Raw genomic sequence first — 19,160 nt, forward strand, 5'->3', positions numbered from 1 at the left:
TCAGGAGGCAGAGGCAGGTGAATCTCTGTGAGTTTGAGGCCAGCCTGGTCTACAAGAGCTAGTTACAGGAGAGTTAGGACTGTTACACAGGGAAACCCTGTCTCGAAAAATCAAACAACCCACAAAAAACAAAAAGAGAAAGAAACAGATCACAGCAATTTTCTGGCTCTACTCTGGAGATTTAAGGCAGCTCCGCATACCTTGGCCCTTTTTGAAGATTTTGGGTGAGGCTTGTTTGCTTATTCCTATAATACCAGCACTCAAGAAGCAGAGGCAAGAAGATTTCTACAAATTCAAGGATTTTTGGAAATTGCTAAACTATTCCATTCCCGTGATCCCTGAAGGCTAAAGAGTCCAAAGGGGACCCAGTGAGGACAAGAGAGTTTCCTGCACGGTGACAAGCAGGCTCTTGGGCTCAGGCCAGGCCAGTAGCCTTTGCATCCACTATTAAGTTTTACTGGTAGTTGCTGGGCATGGAAGGCAGGCATCCTTACAAGGTACAGGGGACTTTAATCTGCTGAACAGCTCAAATTATTTATTGTCAAACCAAGCTGATCATCCTCAGGGCATTAGGCGTGCTGGGGTCCTTCAAATCTCAGAGTACATCCTGCTTGATCCGGATCTTCTTGGGCTTGATGTTCATGCGTTTCCAGACCTCAGCTGTGGTGCGGTCTGCCTTAGTGACTCCACTGAAGTCGAATGTGGTGATGCGGGGCAGGTTGCACAGCACATACTGCCTGTGGGGAAGACTTGGGCTGGGGGCAGGCCCCCACAGTAGGACTCCCCCCCTCTACCAGTTGCTGCTATCTCTTCTGACAGCAAGGAATGGAGGGGAGCTTGGCTGTGAGTTGGGAAGACTAGGTTCATTCTAGAGCAAGGGGAGAATGTCAAAGTCTACATGTGGAGAAGAGTGGTCTTCAATTTCTTGTCTTCCCTCCCCTTGTTGCTTAGGGGGTCTCATCTGGACCCCAGCTTCAGATACTTACCTGTACCCCTTTTCTTCCTCTATGGGGTTCCCATGGAGAGTCAGGCTTCGGAGACGAGGGAGGACAGATAGCTTATTCACCTCCCCTAGGCGAATGATGCTGTTGCCGTGAAGGTAGAGGACACTTAGGTTGAAGAATGTTGTTAGGACCTGTTAAGACAGAAATCAAACGTCAGCTGGACAAAGACTCCATCTCTGCTCAGACTGTCTGGTGGAGAACAACTTGGCCCCTCAGCACCTTGCACAGCCATTCTAGATGACTCTACTATGCTTTTGTTACTTTAAAAAAATTATTCTTGGCTGGGCGATGGTGGCGCACGCCTTTAATCCCAGCACTCGGGAGGCAGAGACAGGCGGATCTCTGTGAGTTCGAGACCAGCCTGGTCTACAGAGCTAGTTCCAGGACAGGCTCCAAAGCCACCGAGAAACCCTGTCTCGAAAAACCAAAAAAAAAAAAAAATTCTTTTATGTGTATGGGTATTTTGCCTATGTGTATGTATGTACACCACATGCCTGCCTGCCTAGTGCCATTGGGTTTCCTGGAACTGGATTTACAGACAGTTGTGAGCCACCATGTGGGTGATGGGTATTGAACCTAGGTCCTTGGAAGGGCAGCAAGGACTCTTAACTGCTGAGCTGTCTTTCTAGCCCTTACTTTATTTGTATGAGTTTGGCTTGTGTGTACGTTTGTACCCCACATAAGAGCCTAGTAAAGGTCAGAAGAGGACATCAGGTCCCCAGGAACCTGTTATATGGATGGTTGTGAAACACCATTTATGTGCTAGGAATCGAACCTGGGTCCTCTTGCAAGAACAACAAATGCTCTTAACATGAGTAAATTAACCTTTTAAGTCCCTTTTAGGGACAAAACCTAAAATATAGCTGGCGTGCATCTGGTTATCCATTTGAGTGGTCAGGTGGCAGTTCTCCTTAAGACTTAACTTATTGCTAAGGCCTTTCCAACTCTGATGATCCATGAGTCTGCCTGCAGGGGTATCAGCTCTTAGTCGAGTTCATATCGTTGTATATTTCAGGGAACAGTCTCCAAGTCATGCTCTAAACTTTCCCCTCCAATAGGAGTCTTGGGCAAGAAGGGGCCCAAATCTTTCCTTTTTCTAAATTTTTTTCTCCCTAGTTTGCTTCCTTTTTTTTTTTTTGTCTTCCTTCTCCTTTCTCATGGCCTATAAAGCTCATTATAGCTGAGGGTGACATTGAACTCACCTTCCTACCTCTAACTTCCCAGTGCTAGAATTACATTATAGCTGAGGATGACATTGAACTCACCTTCCTACCTCTAACTTCCCAGTGCTAGAATTACATTATAGCTGAGGATGACATTGAACTCACCTTCCTACCTCTAACTTCCCAGTGCTAGAATTACATTATAGCTGAGGATGACATTGAACTCATCTTCCTACCTCTAACTTCCAAGTGCTAGAATTACAAGCAAGCACCAACATTCTTGACCAAACTATGTTTTTAAAACTTCAACTTCACAGAAAGCAACTGATGTACTTTTCTACTACCTCTTCCTCTATGGAGCTCAGCACAAAACACAGGAAGTGCTATAGTTTTACTCCAGTCACTGACAGGCAAGTTGGTTCTCAAACATTTTCATTTGATCCTTACAAAACCATTATGATTATGGCATTGAATCCCCATTTATAGGAAGGCTGAAGTTTTAATAAACTATGTAGCTTGCTGGGCGATGGTGGCGCACACCTTTAATCCCAGCCATTGGGAGGCAGAAGCAGGTGGATCTCAGTGAGTTGGAGGCCAGCCTGGTCTACAGAGCGAATTCCAGGACAGCCAGGGCAACACAGAGAAACCTTGTCTCACCCCCCTGCAACCCCCCCCCCCCATAAAACTATGTAGCTTGTGAGCCTCCGGGGAAGCAAACGCAGGTGGATCTCTAAGTAAAGACCAACCTGGTCTACATAGTGAATTCCAGGCCAACTAGGGATACTTTTGAGGCCATCTCAAGAAACAAGTTATTTACAATCACGTAAAGGGGGAAACTAAAGATTTGTGCCTGCGTGATGTATCTCTACAACTCCATTGTTTGAACTGCACCACCCTGCCTCTACTTCCTTGACAAGGGAGTAAAAAGGCTGTGGCTGGAGCAGTGGCTTCAAGCTACCCTTTGACTAGATGCCCGAGGCTAGGAACTCACAGGGTCAATGGAAGTCAGGTCATTGAAGGAGAGGTCAATCCAGGCCAGGTTCTCTGGATGCTGCAGAAGCTGTGAAACCACCTGGCTGAAGTCTTTTAGATCATTGAGGACATTGTTGTTGAGCCACAGGGACTGGGTCAGTGATTTTCCTGACTTTGAGTGCTTCACTGGTCGTAGACCTGTCCTTGGCTCCTCGCTTACCAGATCTATAATGACAAAATGAGACGAGTTTATTTACTTGTATGAGTGTTTTGCCTGTATGTATGTACACATGCCTGGTGGCTGCAGAAGTCAGAAGAGCAAGCAAGATCCCTTACAACTGGAATTGGGGTGGTTGTGAACCACTGTGTGGGTATTAAGAATTGAACTTGGTGCCTCTGTAGGAACAATAGGTGCTCTTAACCTCCACGCCATCACTCTAGCTCAAGGCTTGGGTTCATTATCATTGCCTTTCTGCCTTTAGGGAGAGAGAAGGAAGAACTGGAAAGATGAACATACAAATGCTACTTTGAGGTTCCGCCCCACCCGTTTCAAGCTCCAAAGATCAGAGTAAGCTTAGAGTAAGTAAGGGCTAAAGAATTTTAAGTCAGATGGCCTTCTCATGTCTATTGCATTATTGGATTCTGTGTGTACCACCCCTATTAGTGGAACACAGGCTTTTTCCCATATTACAGAGAAGGAAAGGAAGAACCAGAGTTGTTGGGGTAAGCCAAGATGAGATCACAAAATTCAGAATCCTTTTCTAGTGTAGCTTACAGAATTTACTTCAGTGGAGCTATCCAGTGTCCGTTCCTCCATTAATTACAAGCTTTATCAGATAGTAGATACACAGTAGTGAACAATGAGATAATTGCCAGGCTTTGGATGAGCCATAGGGCAGGGATGAAGCTTATGTGCCTCAGGAATTTCTGTGGGCAGGACGGAAACAAACTGGCAGTGAGTTTTATGTGATAGCCCACAGTCACTGCAGCAAGGAAAGGGTCTTGGTGTACTGAGCACAAACAGGGAAGGTGAAATCGGAGCTGAACTTTGTAGATTAGGAGACGTTGACCAGGCAGAAAAGGGGAGAAAGGATGAGAACCACATGTGCAAAGACACAAGAGCGGGGTGGAGCCACATGTCACCATGTACAGGGGAAGATGAGAACAACTGAGCAAAGACACAAGAGCGGGGAGGAGCCAGTCCTTAGTCCTAAATGCCAGGCTTTGTCCTGTAGGGAATAAGAAGTCATAGGAGTATTTAAAACAGATAATTCAGCTAGGCGGTGGTGTTGCACACCTTTAATCCCAGCATTTGGGAGGTAGATCAAGGTCAGCCTGGTCTACAAAGTGAGTTCCAGGACTACACACAGAAACCCTGTCTGGAAAAAAAAAAAAAAAAACCAAAAAATTAGAAGGCTGGAGAAATGGCTCAAAGGTTAAGAGCACTGGGTACTCTTCCAGAGAACCTGGGTTCAATTCTTAGCACCCACAACTATCTATAACGCTAGTTCCAGGGATCCAACACCCTTACAGACAAGTGCAGGGAAAATGCTGTGTACATAAAAAGAAAAAACACCCACCAGAGATAATTCAGCTTTTCACTTGAAAGGTGACTTTGAAGCTTCTATGTAGAAGATGGATTTAGAAGGTAGATAGAATTCAATGATCAGTTTGTCTACTTTAGCATGAGATAAGGTAGACATAGCAATTATGAACTGGCTGACTGAAGTAAAGGTAGAAGGCTATCTGAAGATGGTGCCCCACTTTTTGTTCAGGCTCTATTAGCTGATGAAGAATTTCTCGAGAAAACTGGATTGGAAAGGTGATGAGTTTAGGTTTGATGTGTTAAGAAGTTCCTGTTGTATGAAAAGGCAAGAGAAGCCAGTTGGGCAAGTAGTCATTAAAATGAAGGGCTAGAGCCGAGGAACAGCCGCACAAACTTAGTACAGTGTACCTCAGAGAGGAAGAGAAGGACATAAAAGTTAGTGAATAATCTGAAGAACAGGGTTTTGTTTTTAGTTAAAATTTCATGTGTGCATGTGTGTGTTTCAGCATGAAGAAGCCATCAGATCCCTGAGAACTAAAATGCCAGATGGCTGTGAGCCATGTGGGTGCTGGAAAACAAACCCAGTGTGTACTCTTAACTGCTAAGCCACCTCTCGAGCCCCTGAGGGATGGTTTAAAGTTGTTTGGGGAGACCACAGGATATGGAGGAGTAAGTTCCAGGGATTCATAATTCTCAGAAGTAGCTCGTAACCATGTTACTTGAGGATAGAAGCCAAATTGGAGTGCAGTTAAATAGGAAGTGCAAGCAGATAGCTGAATACCCACATTGGAAAGTGAGGGTGCAGAGAAAACCCACAGAACCCCTACCCCCATGTCTTTTTCAAATGAGATTCATATGAGGGTGGGTGGGCTTTGCCCAAGCTGGCATCAGTGGGAGACCCAGAGCCAGACTACAGTTTACTAGGTAAAGTTCCGTTTAGCAAGTCTGTAGGGAGAATGCACTCGGCACTCTCCACACCCTAGCTGACCACTTCCTCTCAGCTGCAGGTCAAACGGCATCCACCAGGTGGCTCTCTGCAGCAGTCTTGGAATTAACAGGACCCAAGGCTGAGCCCTGCGGCAGGGGGAGTAGAGGCCGGAAGAATAATGGAGCAGAATACTTCTGTCCATGAGGAGACTCCAAATCATGTCTCCCTCTCCTACCTTCCAAAAACTTTCAAAGGATTTGACTTAGATGAGTAATAATGCCACATGAACTAGCACCTGTTCTGATAATGCAGCTTAGGGAAATGTCACATAAAAGGCTGGTCCCACGCTGTGAGGGAGACCCTAGATCCAGTTGCCTTAACATGAAATGGCCAGGGGCATCTAAAATTGCTTTAGGTACCTGTCCCTTCAGGCTATACTAAGGTAGCACTTTATTTGAGCATGTGTTCAAAGGCTCCTAGTTCAGAGTAGGCCTGGATACTGGACCACAAATATAGCCCTTAACAGAATTAAAATTGGGAGGCACCAACTACAGGGAATCCTTGATCCTAAATTCCAATGTGTTGCCATGCAACATTTCCCACATGCCCACAAGTCAAGAGTTAGTTTGATACGATACATTTCTGCTTTCATTCACAAAAACTAAATCCCGGGCCGGGCGGTGGGGGCGCACGCCTTTAATCCCAGCACTCGGGAGGCAGAGGCAGGCGGATTTCTGTGAGTTCGAGACCAGCCTGGTCTACAAGAACTAGTTCCAGGACAGGCACCAAAAACTTCAGAGAAACCCTGTCTCAAAAAAAAAAAAAAAAAACTAAACCCCTTTTTACATATGTATTACGTCAGAAGAAATAGAAAGCACAATAAAGGTCATGTAGATGAGTGTGTTCTGGGGAGAGACAGACATGAGTTACCGGTGTGTTGGACACTAACTGAAGTAGGCCCCGAACTAAAACCCAGTCTAGTCATTCTCCAGAGCTAATAATAATGGGTGACTGACTGACAGAAAACCAGAGGCAGATAATACATGTGTACTGTGAGGTCAGTAACCAAAGGCAGAGGGGGCAGAACACAGGGTGCTCTGAAAGGGGTCAGCTGCTTATTTAGGAAGACACTGAGAGTAACATGAGATTGGATGTGGGCAGAGCTTGAACTGCAGTGCATGTCAGTGATGATGGAGTAAACTTGGTATGTATGGAATGATTGGAAGAAATCTGTCAAAAATTTTAACTGAGAATATGCCAACTTGTTGCTAAAAAGACCTGTCATGTTTTATCAACAGACAGAACAGGCCTATGTTCCTAGACAAGAGACTGGGTTCTGCCATCCTGGTGGAACCTGGCAGCGGCCTAATTTTTCCTACTAGTTTCCTCTTTTCAAGATAAAAACAGAAGACCAAGGCTCCTGACTGATTGGGTGGTTTCTCAGTATTCTTCATGGTTTCCCACTGTAGCCTGACTTCTCTTCAAGATAGGTCAACTACCGCAAGAGAGCACTGGTTCCTTTCAGATTTGCTACTTTTATTTATTTATTTATTTTTTTTGACTTTTCGAGACAGGGTTTCTCCGTGGCTTTTGGTTCCTGTCCTGGAACTAGCTCTTGTAGACCAGGGTGGCCTCGAACTCACAGAGATCCTCCTGCCTCTGCCTCCCGAGTGCTGGGATTAAAGGCGTGCGCTACCACCGCCCGGCAGATTTGCTACTTTTAAAAACTAGGGGTGGTGAGTGGTTAAGAGCATGTGTGTGGCTGGGATCTGTCAGGGGCTAGTCCTCCCTCAAAAGCAGTTTCCTGCTGGGCAGCAGTGGCGTGCACCTTTAATCCCAAAACTCAGGAGGCAGAGGCAGGTGGATCTCTATGAGTTCAATGCCAGCCTGGTCTACAGAGCAAGTTCCAGGACTGGCTCCAAAGCTTTAGAGAAACCCTGTCTCGAGAAAATCACACACACACACACACACACACACACAAGAGCATGTGTTGCTCTTGCAGAAGACCAGCGTTTGATTGGCAGTATCCACATGATGGCTCACAATAATCCCTAACTCCAGTTCTAGGGAATCTGAAACCCTCTTCTGACTTCCGTGGGCACCAGGCATGCATGTGCATGTAGTGCATAAACAATCAGGAAAACCATTCATAGACATAAAATAAAAATCTCAAGGGAGCTGAAAGAAATGCTCTTCCAAAGAACCTCGTTGAATTTCTAGCACCTTCATGGAGGCTCACAGCCATCTGTAACTCCAGATTCAGGGGGTCCGATGCCCTGAATGGCCTCTGTCTGCACCAAGCATACAAGGGGTGCAGATATATGTGCAAGCAAAACACCCATACATATAAAATTAAAATATATTTTTTTTTAATCCCAAGGCTGAGGATAAAGCTCAGATACAGAGCATTTGCCCTACATGGCAGAGTCTTTGCCTTCACTCCTCATCTCTATTTAAAAAAGAAAAAAACTTCACCCTCTCCCTTCAGAGACATCAAGAAGTTGGGGGAAATCTGTTTAGGCGTTTTAATAGAAGACTAAGGATTCTTCCTAGCATGATCTGGATACAGTAATGTGCTGACGGCTGTGCTCTGTGGGCTGACCTTGGATCACGTGGATGCTTTTGAAGGAGTAGTCAAGAGGAGGCTCCTGCACCGAAGTGTTCAAACAGTCCCGTTTGCTCATAGTTCAGGCCATCATTCATCAGGTGGAAGCATGGGCCCTGGGAGTCTGGGTTCAGCCTGGAAGGACAGAGAAGAATGACTGTTCCAGATATGGACTGCCCACAGCCCTCCACACTGTGTCTTACTCTCTAAGCTTTAGGCTTGCCCAGCTGCGTTTCCATTTTAAGACACTGGTCCTTTCACATATCGTTTATTTCTTAGTTCTCAGAGCAGCCTCATGACACTTAGAACTCATCTGATAGTTACAGCACCTGTTCCTTATGGGGTTTTTGTTTTATTGACAGAGGGTCTAATGTAGCCCAGGCTAGCCTCAAGCTATCCACCAGCCCCAGCCTCCTGAGTGCTAGGATTATGGGTATGCACTATCACATGACTGTAGCGCCCATTTCTATTTTCCAGATGAAGAAACTGAGACCCAAAGGGTGAAGGACTTGCCCAGAATTAAGCCGAGTCAGTTGTGGACAGCAGTCATAGTTTCCAGAATCCTACCCTGAGATCCCTTTTGCTACTGCACAGTTGTTACCATGGAGACTGTCTGGCTGCCTACTCTCTGTTGACATCAGCTGCACTATTACTTAACAAACCCTTGAAGGCCTGCACTGAACCTGGTTTGTGTTTGAGTCCTTCACTTTCTAACACAACTAGAGACTTGCTGCCTTCCTTCTCTGCGCAGCTTGTCTGTTAGCCCTTCCCATCTGAGGACCCTCTTTCCAGTCACATCTTGGATGTGACAACACGTATAAACAGAAATCCAGAGGCTACCTTCACTCACCTGTCACTGAAGCCTGAAACTCCACCATTAGGGATTCATTCCACTGGCTTCAGGGATTGTTCCCTGTTAAAATGGAAACAGCCCAGAGAGAGGTGAACACAGTTATCAGTCATTTGTAGTGAGTGACGTGTCTTATCCAATCCTTTCCCATGTGTAGGGAGCCGCCTGAGAACAGGAAGAGCTGTGGGCTACTACTCACCCAGGGTGAAGAAAGCTGAGAACACTCTCCCACGGCTGTTTGTGTTGTGTGTGCGACTTGTAGGAACAAAAGCAGACAAAAGACAAGTCTCTAGGCTGTCCTACTTCTCACTCCACCCACTGTGGTCATCTCCCCTGCCTTACTTCCTGGCTTTCCAAAAGGATGAGAGCAATCACATGCTCACAGAGCAGTGCTGGCCAGCAGAGAGCAAGCCTAACTTTTGAGGTACATAATTTCAAGATTTTAGGAGCTATTTGGGACTATGAGGAGGTTCAGAAGGTTGCTACACAAGCCTGGCAACCTGAATTTGATCCCTGGAACACAGAATCAACACTATAAAATTTGTCTTTTGAATTCCATATACTTGTTCACATATATAAATAAATAGATAATTTTAGGAGCTATAATTTCAGTAAACTATCCAAAATATTTAACATGTAATCAGTATTAGGAATTACTGAGCTGTTTCAGAGCCCATCTCAAGATGAACTAGGTACCTGTTGGGTCAGGTGCTTAGTTGTCACTATGACTAGTGGTCTCCAAACTGACAATGCTGATACAGAAAATTAAAAATGGAACACAAAAGCCAGGTGTGGTGACACATGCTTTTAGTTACAGCATTTGAAAGGTGGAAGCATACTGATCCCCAAAGCTCGAAGCCAGCCTGGTCTACAGAGCAAGTTTCAGGCCTGCTAGGACTACACAGAGAAATACTGTTTCTAAAAACAAAACAAAAACAACCAAAAACTAGGTTAAAAGACAAAATGTATCAGTGACCCCAGGATTTAGTTATTACATTCCTGGCAGACAAAGGAAAACTTTGGGATATGTAGTACTCATCACAGGAACCAAAGGAAAAATTATTCTGTGCAGAGACAATGGAATTAACAAGTACTGAATAAATCAGTTTTGTTAGAAGCCAAACCCAGAAGGCCTATCTGTAGTCATAGCATTTGGGACTCTAAGTCAGAAAGGTTGTGGTTTTGAGGCCAGCTTGAGCAACACAGTCTCAAAAACAAACAACAAATAAAACAACAACAACAAAATAAAGGACACTGTTGAGAATGCAAAGACAGAGCTGGGAATGCTAGGTGGCTGGTGAACACTGGAGGCTGAGGCAGAAGGATCATGAAGTCAGGATCTGCCTATGTTATGAAATCCTATCTCAACAGCAAGAAACCCCGTGAAGGACCTGATTGCAGTTTAGACTTAAATGCAGTGCAAGTAAATTCCTTTTGTGTAATTTACTATGTGCAAGGACAGACTTTATCGGTTTTGGAGGAATGAAATTCTAAACCAAGTGTGGTGATGCATACCTCTAGTCTCAGTACTTAGGAGGCAGAGGCAGGAGATCTATGTTAGAGGCCAGCCTGGTCTACAAGACAGTTCCAAGACAGCCAGGGCTGTTACAAAGAAAACCCCTGTCTTGAAAAACCAAAAAAAAAAAAAAAAAAAAAAAAAAAAAGGAAATAAAAAGGAGTATCTTGCTTTAAAAATTAGCAGTCTCTTGGGCAAAGTGGCACACACCTGTAAGTCAGCATTTAGGAAGTGGAGGCAAGGTCATCAGGAGTCGATGTCATCCCCAGCAATGTGGTAAATTTGAGGACAGACTGGGCTCCATGAGACTCTTCAACAACAAAAGTAGGAGTCTTAACTGACCTTTTGAGATACACAGCATCTGAATTCTGTCAAATGTTTGTCCCCATGAACATAGGTTGTTCATTAGGAAGACCTGAATCGTAGATACTAAGTCTACAGGAAGGATGCAGTAACTTGATGGAGACACAGAACTGAAGTTGAAGGCTGAGACTAGTGGCCTCCAAACAGCCATGAAAGCCTGCTAATGGTGTGGAAGACCTGGAGTGGGTTACCAGATGTTCAGTAGGAAAGGTTCTAGGCCAGCATAGTGGCATGGTCTTTGAATCCCAGCACTTTTTAAAAAATACCACCACTCTTTTTTTTTTTTTTTTTGGTTTTTCGAGACAGGGTTTCTCTGTGGCTTTGGAGCCTGTCCTGGAACTAGCTCTGTAGACCAGGCTGGTCTCGAACTCACAGAGATCCGTCTGCCTCTGCCTCCTGAGTGCTGGAATTAAAGGCGTGTGCCACCATCGCCCAGTTTACCACCACTCTTAATCCCAGAAGGTAGGAGGATCTGTATGAGTTTGAGGCCAGCCTAGTCTACATATCGATCTCCAGGACTACATAGAAAGACCCTGCCTCAAAAAGCAAAATAACTAAAAGAAGATGATGTTGAGCTTGATTTGAGAGTTGCTATTTTCATTATTGGAGACAGACCATCCTGGGAAGAGAAAACCAAGGAGGAGAGAAAATGACAAAAGTCAGTGACCAAGAAGGAAGATCTGAGTTGGGCACTAGTGGTCTCCTTCCCACTTGGGATGATTTAAAGTTCAAGACCTGCCTGGGCTACATAGTGAAATCCTTTCTCAGAAATCAAAGTGTATGTGGTGGCTGACACTTGTCATCCCAGTACTTGGGAGACAGAAGCATAAAGATCAGGGGTTCAGTCAGTCTCAGCTACAGACCAAGTCTGAAGCTATCATTGGCCCACACAAAATTGTATCTCAAAAAAAAGAAGAAAAGAAGAAGAGGAGAAGGAGGAGGAGGAAGAGGAGGAGGAGGAGGAAGAGAAAGGAGACCAGGAGCTAACAATGACAGAGATGAAGACCCCCCCTGGGCAGCAGCAAAGTCAAGCTTGTAGGAACACATGGACAACATGGTGGAGGTCCTCACTGCCCTGACTGGTAGGTGTTTTCTTAGCCATGCCAGATTAGTTTAGGCAGTTTTCTTTTGGCTTAGGAAAATCTATAGGCATTCAACAACTCACTATTCTTTCCTTTTTCCTGTGGTGTTAGGAATAGAATGTACATTTATTGCACATATCTGACAAGCTCTTACTGAGCCATGTCTGCAGCCCTCAGTCATCTCTTCTAAAACTACAGGAATTTAGCTTAGGCAGAAGCCCAACCTACGGTATAGTACCTACATTTTAAATTATATATTTAATTAAAAATTACATGTATGGCTGTTTTGCCTGCATGTATGTTTGTGCACCAGTTATGTGTCTGGTGCTTATGGAGGCCAGAGGTCAGATCCCCTGGGACTGGAGTTATAGACTGTTGTCAGCCATGGTGTAGGTACTGAGAATTGAACCTAGGTCCTTTGGAAGAGCAGCCAGTGCTTTCGACTGCTGAGACATCTTTCCAATCTCTCTTTTTTCTTTTTTGGTTTTCTTTCTTTTTTTTTTTTAATATTTTCTTTATTATTTATTATGTGTACAGTGTTCTGCCTGCATGTATACCTGCAGGCCAGAAGAGGGCACCAGATGTCATTAACAGATGGTTGTGAGCCGGGCGATGGTGGCGCACGCCTTTAATCCCAGCACTCGTGAGGCAGAGGCAGGCGGATCTCTGTGAGTTCGAGACCAGCCTGGTCTACAAGAGCTAGTTCCAGGACAGGAACCAAAAAAGCTATGGAGAAACTCTGTCTCAAAAACAAACAAACAAACAAAAAAACAGAAAAAACAAAACAGATGGTTGTGAGACATCATGTGGCTGCTGGGAATTGAGCTCACAGAGATCCTCCTGCCTCTGCCTCCTGTGCTGGGATTAAAAGTGTGCGCTGCCACTACCACCCGACATGAACATGTATTTTAAAATATCAAAGAATTTTTTTTTTACTGTTCTTTGGTGGCTATAACTTTAGAGCAGAGATAATCTTGTGTAGCACCAGCTTCCAGTGAATTTTCTAGAAGTTAAGACTGGAAGTGAAGCTCTAAGATGACGACTCTCTTTGTCGGTGCTGGTGCTGTGGCTATAAGTGTTCTTTCTTGTATGTTTATAAGCATGGGTGTGCATGCCTATACAGACATGCACATGTGAGCGAAGGCCCAGGACAATCTTTTGAGATAGGATCTCTTAATGGCCTAGAGCTTGCCAGGCAGGCAGAGCTGAGTAGCCAGAGTGCCCCAGGAGTCTGCCTGCCTCTGACTCCCCAGTGCTGAGGGTCTGCGTGTGCACACTGTCTGATGAGCTTGGTCCCCAGTGCTGAGGGTCTGCGTGTGCACACTGTCTGATGAGCTCGGTCCTCAGGCTTGCAGGGCAAGCACTTCACCAACCAAACCATCTCCCCAGTCCCTAAAGTACCTTTTAAAATTTAAAATATAGTTTTAGATTTATTTTCTGTGTATGAGTGTTTTGTCTGTATGTATGTAAGCACACTATAAATGCACCTGGTGTCTGGTGCCTGTGGAGGTCAGGAGATTGCCAGATGCTCTACAACTGGAGTTTAAGATGGATGTGAGCTTCATGGGTGCTGAAAACTGAACCTGGGTCCTGTGCAAGAGCAGACAGTGCTCAGTGCTTTAACTGCTGAGCCATCTCTCCAGCCCTATCCCTCCAACCTTCTTATATACAGTTTTTAAAAAATTATATACGCCAGGCAGTGATGGCACATGCCTTTAATCCCTGAGTTTGAGGTCAGCCTGGTCTACAAAGCGAACTCTAGGACACCCAGAGGTGTTACACAGAGAAACCCTGTCTTAAATATATGAATATACATGTATGAATATTTAATATTATATAATTTTTATGTGTGCACACACACACACGCAGGTTCTCATATAGCCCTGGCTGGTCTGGAACCCACTATATAGCTAAGGATGACTTGAATTCCTGATCCCCTCTGTCTCTGCTTCCTAAGTGCCAAGTACAGGCATGTGCCACCATACCTGGCTTTGTAAAAATCTTTTGTTTCCAGAGAAAACAGATCATTTAAGTTTATTTTTTATCAATTTAGGTATTAAAGCTGGCAAGAATCGATTCCTACTCATGGTCTGTCCTATATCTATCTCATTTGCACGATAACTTAATAGTTCCACCCCTCTGATGCTGAGCTCAGCTTTTGAACCAGCCAGTGAGATATTGATAAAATGAAAACAGCCAGGTGGTGGTGGCGCACACCTTTAATCCCAGCACTCAGGAGGCAGAGGCAGTGTATCTCTGTGAGTTTGAAGCCAGCCTGGTCTACAGACTTAGTTTCAGAACAGGCTCCAAAGCTACAGAGAAATCCTGTCTCGAAAAACAACAACAAACAAACAAACAAACAACAACAACAACCCCCTCCCAAGATTTAATGTTTTGTTTTGGGCACAAACTCAAGAGTCTTTTATATGCTAGGCAAGAAGTGGTCTAGCACTGAGCTACATTTCCAGCCTAGCCTATAGAAACTTTATAGGAAGACTTGCTGTCCTGCTGTCTGCCAATGGATGAGAACTGGCTGGAGCGCTAGAGGAGGTGAGACAGAAGCCAGTGACCTCAGCTGAGGCCAGACAGACAAGTCTACAGTCAGCCAATATCAAGACTGGAAGGGTCACCTAACCCACAGACGACTGCAGGCAGATGTATGAACTCAGGCAAGATAAGAACCATCCAGGTAACTCAGAGTCATCAAAGAAAGAATAAATGCTTGTTTTAAGCCACTGTGATTTTGGATGGTTTGACTAGCTGACCCATTCCCCAGCTGCACTTTGGACAAAACTTTATCATCATCTTTTCCTACTTGTGAAATGAAGAAAAACCCTACCTGCAGAGCTATGGTACGGTCTAACAGCAGATGCTCAATAGTGAGAAGAAGCTGTACTGTCAGTACTGTACCGTGTGTTACAAGCCGAGGCAAATACTCTAGGAACTGAATTAGACCTTTAGTCCTCCATACTAATTTCTTTATTATTTATTTAATTTCCATTTTCTCCCTGTAAACTTGAGGACAGGGACAAGAAGTTAGACTTCTGTTTTGATAAATACTCTACACTGAACTTGACAAAGACTAGGTACTGGTTTGATGGATAAATGGAGTAATTAAGGAATAAATGATGACTTAACTGTGTCACAAAGAAGGCCTGCCTTCTAGCCCAGATGGTGCTTGCTGCTCTCTGGAGTCAGCTGCTCTGTTTTTGTTTTCTTTTTTCTCTTTCTTTTTATTTATTTTTTTTTATTTTTGTTTTTGTTGTTTTCAAGACAGGGTTTCTCTGTAGCTTTGGAGCCTGTCCTGGAACTAGCTCTTGTAGACCAGGTTGGCCTGGTCACAGAGATCCGCCTGCCTCTGCCTCCTGAGTGCTGGGATTAAAGGTGTACACCACCACTGCATGGCTATACATGGTATTTTTTTTTTTTTTTTTGATTTTTCGAGACAGGGTTTCTCCGTAGCTTTTGGTTCCTGTCCTGGAACTAGCTCTTGTAGACCAGGCTGGCCTCGAACTCACAGAGATCCGCCTGCCTCTGCCTCCCGAGTGCTGGGATTAAAGGCGTGCGCCACCACCGCCCGGCTATACATGGTATTTTTAACTTTACTTAACCAATTCCAGGTTGACAAAAAATTCCAGTTTGGAGAATTACTAAGAATTTTAATCTGTTTTATTGCTAGCCAGTTCTTGCCCTTTCTCCAGCATGTTGTGACGTAAGTTGTAGGAGGCTTGGAGCATTATCAGGTCAGGAGAGCGGATGGGAGACTGACAGCCTAGCTTAAAGCAGGTTTCTGTGTCTGGGCTGCAGGTGGAGGGAAGAAATCAAAGGATGCCATAAAAATTGGCTGTGCAGCCAATATGTTCTGTAAGATTATACATTCCCAAGTGCCAAAGGAAAGCCCAGGGATATTTGACTCCTGTCTGCTGACTCCATCTCATCCTCACCATATTCTGCAATCCGGCCAAATCCAGTAGCTCACAGTAAGGTCCCTGCATGCCCACGAGCCTCTCTGATGGAAAGTTTCCCTTTCCAGAATCTGCTTGGAATGTATTTCTTTCAACATTCCCTTTGTTACTCTTGCTTCAGGAGCCAACTCCAGCTTGAACTTTTCTGAGGAAAATTTCCTTATCTCCAAATCTGGATGAGGAGTCTCCCTGCTTGGCTCTCGCCATCCCCTATACTTACTGCCATGGCAGCACCCAGAGCGCTTGCTCTCATTATCTGCTCTCTGTCTGTCTGACCAGACTCCAGCAGGCAGGCAACGTGTTCTTCTCATGGTTGGATGTCCTCGTCTACTCACTACCTGACTGCTACAACCAGATAAATGACACAGAAGGACAGGAGGCATTATAACTGAGGGACCTAACCTGGTTATTTCTCAAGTGATTGGGAGACCTCTGAAGGATAAGTACAGGCAAAAAGCACAGAGGAACAGGAGGAAAAGACGAGCATTCCAGGGGCTTAGGATATAGCTGAGAGACAAAAAGTACTTAGTATGTATTAGGTGCTGGGTTGACTTTCACAACCTACTTTCTACAAGAAAAAAAAAAAGACATGCATTACAGCTGTGGGCAAAGGCCAAGTTTCCATGGTGACATGTTCTAGTGTGTGCTCAGAAATTTGGAAGACCTTAAAGTGATATAAACTAGAATGGAAAAGAGGAGTATTATGGTTACAGCGTACAGGCTAGAGAGGTGGGCAGAAGCCACCTGAGATGCTCCTTTATTCTAACAACAGCAGGAAGCCACAGGATGTATATAGACTTGGGGCTAAGGAGAGTGAACAATGATCACACATTTGAGGACAACCTGGATGGCAAAGGAAGACCAAGTCTTTAGAAGAAAAACCAACAGTGGGCCTGGAGAGATAGCTCTGAAGACCATGTGCTGTTCCTGGAGAGGGCCTGGGTTTGCTTCCCAGCACCACACTGGAAGCTGCAGATCAGGGGACCGGATGCTCTCCTCTGACTTCTCTGTGCAACAGTCCTGGCTGTCCTGGAACTCGTTTTGTAGACCAGACTGACCTCAAACTCACAGAGATCCACCTGCCTCTGCCTCCCAGGTGCTGAGATCAAAGGTGTGTGCCACCACTGTCCAGCTCAGAGGGCTCTGCCTCTGCCTCCCAGGTGCTGAGATCAAAGGTGTGTGCTACCACTGCCCAGCTCAGAGGGCTCTGCCTCTGCCTCCCAGGTGCTGAGATCAAAGGTGTGTGCCACCACTGTCCAGCTCAGAGGGCTCTTGTACACGTGTTGTGTCACATAAATAATAACTAAGTTACTACTTATGTAGCACACATAAAATAGTAAGTCTTTTAAGCTGGGCGGTGGTGGTGCTGTCTGTAATCCCAGCACTCAGGAGGCACAGGCAGGCGTTTGTTAGCTCTGTGAGTTTGAGGCCAGCCTGGTCTACAAAGGAAGGTCCAGTATAGCCAAGGCTACACAGAGAAACTCTTATTCAAAAAAAACCAAAAAAACAAAAAACAAAACACACCCATTAAAAAAAGACATTTAGCTAGATGTTGTGGTGTACACCTTTAATCCCAGTATTTAGGGAGGGAGTTGCAGGGGGAATTATATGAGTTTGTCTCAAAAAAAAATAAATAAAACAACAACAACAAAAACCATTTAGGGGCCTAAGGGATGATTTGGAGGTGAGGGAATGAAGGAAAGTAGATTTTATCAAAACACATTGTATGCATGTATAAAATTCTCAATAAGAAAAAGGCACTTAGGTATTAAGTGGACCATATTATAAATGGAAGTGTTAGTAAGGATAACACGTGGGGGGTTGTGAATATTGTGGGATTACTGGATGAATCCCAGGTTTGGAAGAGAGGGCTGGAGTGCATCGAGAAACAGTGAATTTGACATGCCTCATATCTATCCTGAAAGAGTTGCTGGGGCCACAAGTGCTTTCCCGGATGTGGCTGGGGATGTAGATGGCAATAAAGGTGTGGGTGTGGTGAGGTGGGGAAACAGAAGAGCAAACCCAGAGATGTGACAGCTTCAGACCTCAGGTGTCCTGGCAGCTGTTTCCTGCTTAATTTAAACGCATTTAACTCCCATTGCCTTCAGTCTCTAGTTTCCTTTCTTAATAATTTCAAGGCTGGATCTGAAACTCACTCATGTTGAAGTGTAAATAACTCAAGATGGTCATACAGGTTCTTTTTCCCTCAGGCAGTTTAACATAATCCTTGGGACAATAAAAGCTGCTGTAGATGTAGCCAGGCTACAGAGAGATAGTTTGGCCTTACAGAAGTGGAAACCTACTTCTAGGTTTGAAATTGGTGTTGTGTGGTCTTGGGCAAGTCACTTATCTCTGGGTTTCAGTTTTTCAATCTGTGGAATGGCGATAAATATCCTTGACTCATAGAGTTGTTTTAATGAAAAAAGAGAGTGTAAAAGAACGTGAGAAGTTACTAAATCTGACATGAGGAATGTAGAAGAAATGAAGATGTAAACTGTATCTTTGAGAGGCCCACCAGGCAGGAATGTAGGAGGAAAAGGCTAATTTACAGACAACACTCATATGCACGTGGATGGGAGAAACCTGCTTATTCCCGTGATATTTTCTACATTTCCAGAATTAAGGGCCGTGAATTACTCAGATGTTAAACAAATCCTGGTTCTCTAGAGGAAAACCAACACCATGCCCGAGGGAGTTTCTGATTTCCCTGTGTCTGGGATTTGAGGCATTAATACTAGGGAAGCGCCATGCTGGTATTGAGGAGCCAAAATACGTATGGGTATGATATTCATGGTCCCCCAGTTTATCTCAAGGGTTGTGTTCACCGAGAACAGAGATGAGTGTTTGGGGAGAATCTCAGGTCCCCGATTGCAAATGTTCTTACTCCTTTTGTGGAATTCTTTCCCTTTCAGAGATCTCTAGTGTCCTAGAAAGGGTTTCCTGTTTTCCCGCCCAACTCACCCGCAGTTTCTTACCCTCCGGTCTCAGCGTCCCACTGCCTGCTGGTTACTCAGCGCAACTCCATGGTAACTATCTTCGTCACCACGCCCCAGATAGCGCAGTGAACGTGTTCGTAGTGCCTTCTGGGACTTGTAGTTCAGTCGGGGCAGGACGCCGAAGCCGCGGGGATTGCTGGGACTTGTAGTTCTTGTTCCCGTCAAGGCAA

At 44.9% G+C, this 19,160-nt stretch overlaps 1 protein-coding gene across 5 annotated transcripts; it reads right to left on the reverse strand.

The window, feature by feature from the left end:
• Positions 1 to 551: 551 nt before the first annotated feature.
• On the reverse strand, positions 552 to 19,046 carry Lrrc51 (leucine rich repeat containing 51). 5 transcript variants are annotated; one of them, XM_041676047.1, is made up of 6 exons: positions 18,970 to 19,046; positions 9,069 to 9,131; positions 8,216 to 8,353; positions 3,159 to 3,364; positions 987 to 1,135; positions 552 to 733 (listed from the first exon to the last, which is right to left on the reverse strand). In XM_041676047.1, the coding sequence occupies exons 3-6, from the start codon at positions 8,295 to 8,297 to the stop codon at positions 640 to 642; spliced, it is 531 nt and encodes a 176-aa protein (XP_041531981.1). In that variant the 5' UTR covers positions 8,298 to 8,353; positions 9,069 to 9,131; positions 18,970 to 19,046; the 3' UTR covers positions 552 to 639. The 5 variants fall into 5 exon arrangements, with proteins under 5 accessions (XP_041531981.1, XP_041531980.1, XP_041531976.1 ...); XM_041676046.1 differs by having other exon boundaries at positions 552 to 737; XM_041676042.1 differs by having other exon boundaries at positions 552 to 868.
• Positions 19,047 to 19,160: the final 114 nt, after the last annotated feature.

This window comes from Microtus oregoni, unplaced genomic scaffold (genome assembly GCF_018167655.1).
Source record: "Microtus oregoni isolate MIOR12 unplaced genomic scaffold, Mior012 000027F_ref0000203, whole genome shotgun sequence".
Lineage (NCBI taxonomy): Eukaryota > Metazoa > Chordata > Mammalia > Rodentia > Cricetidae > Microtus > Microtus oregoni.

What these genes read in the sequence shown, in the direction of transcription:
- Lrrc51 (XM_041676042.1), bottom strand. Translation starts at nt 8,297, where the DNA reads ATGAGCAAACGGGACTGTTTGAACACTTCGGTGCAGGAGCCTCCTCTT. An exon ending in AAGCATCCACGTGATCCAAG is followed by an intron (nt 3,365 to 8,215) that starts GTCAGCCCACAG and finishes TTGTCATTATAG; the next exon opens with ATCTGGTAAGCGAGGAGCCA. An exon ending in ACCTGACTTCCATTGACCCT is followed by an intron (nt 1,136 to 3,158) that starts GTGAGTTCCTAG and finishes CTGTCTTAACAG; the next exon opens with GTCCTAACAACATTCTTCAA.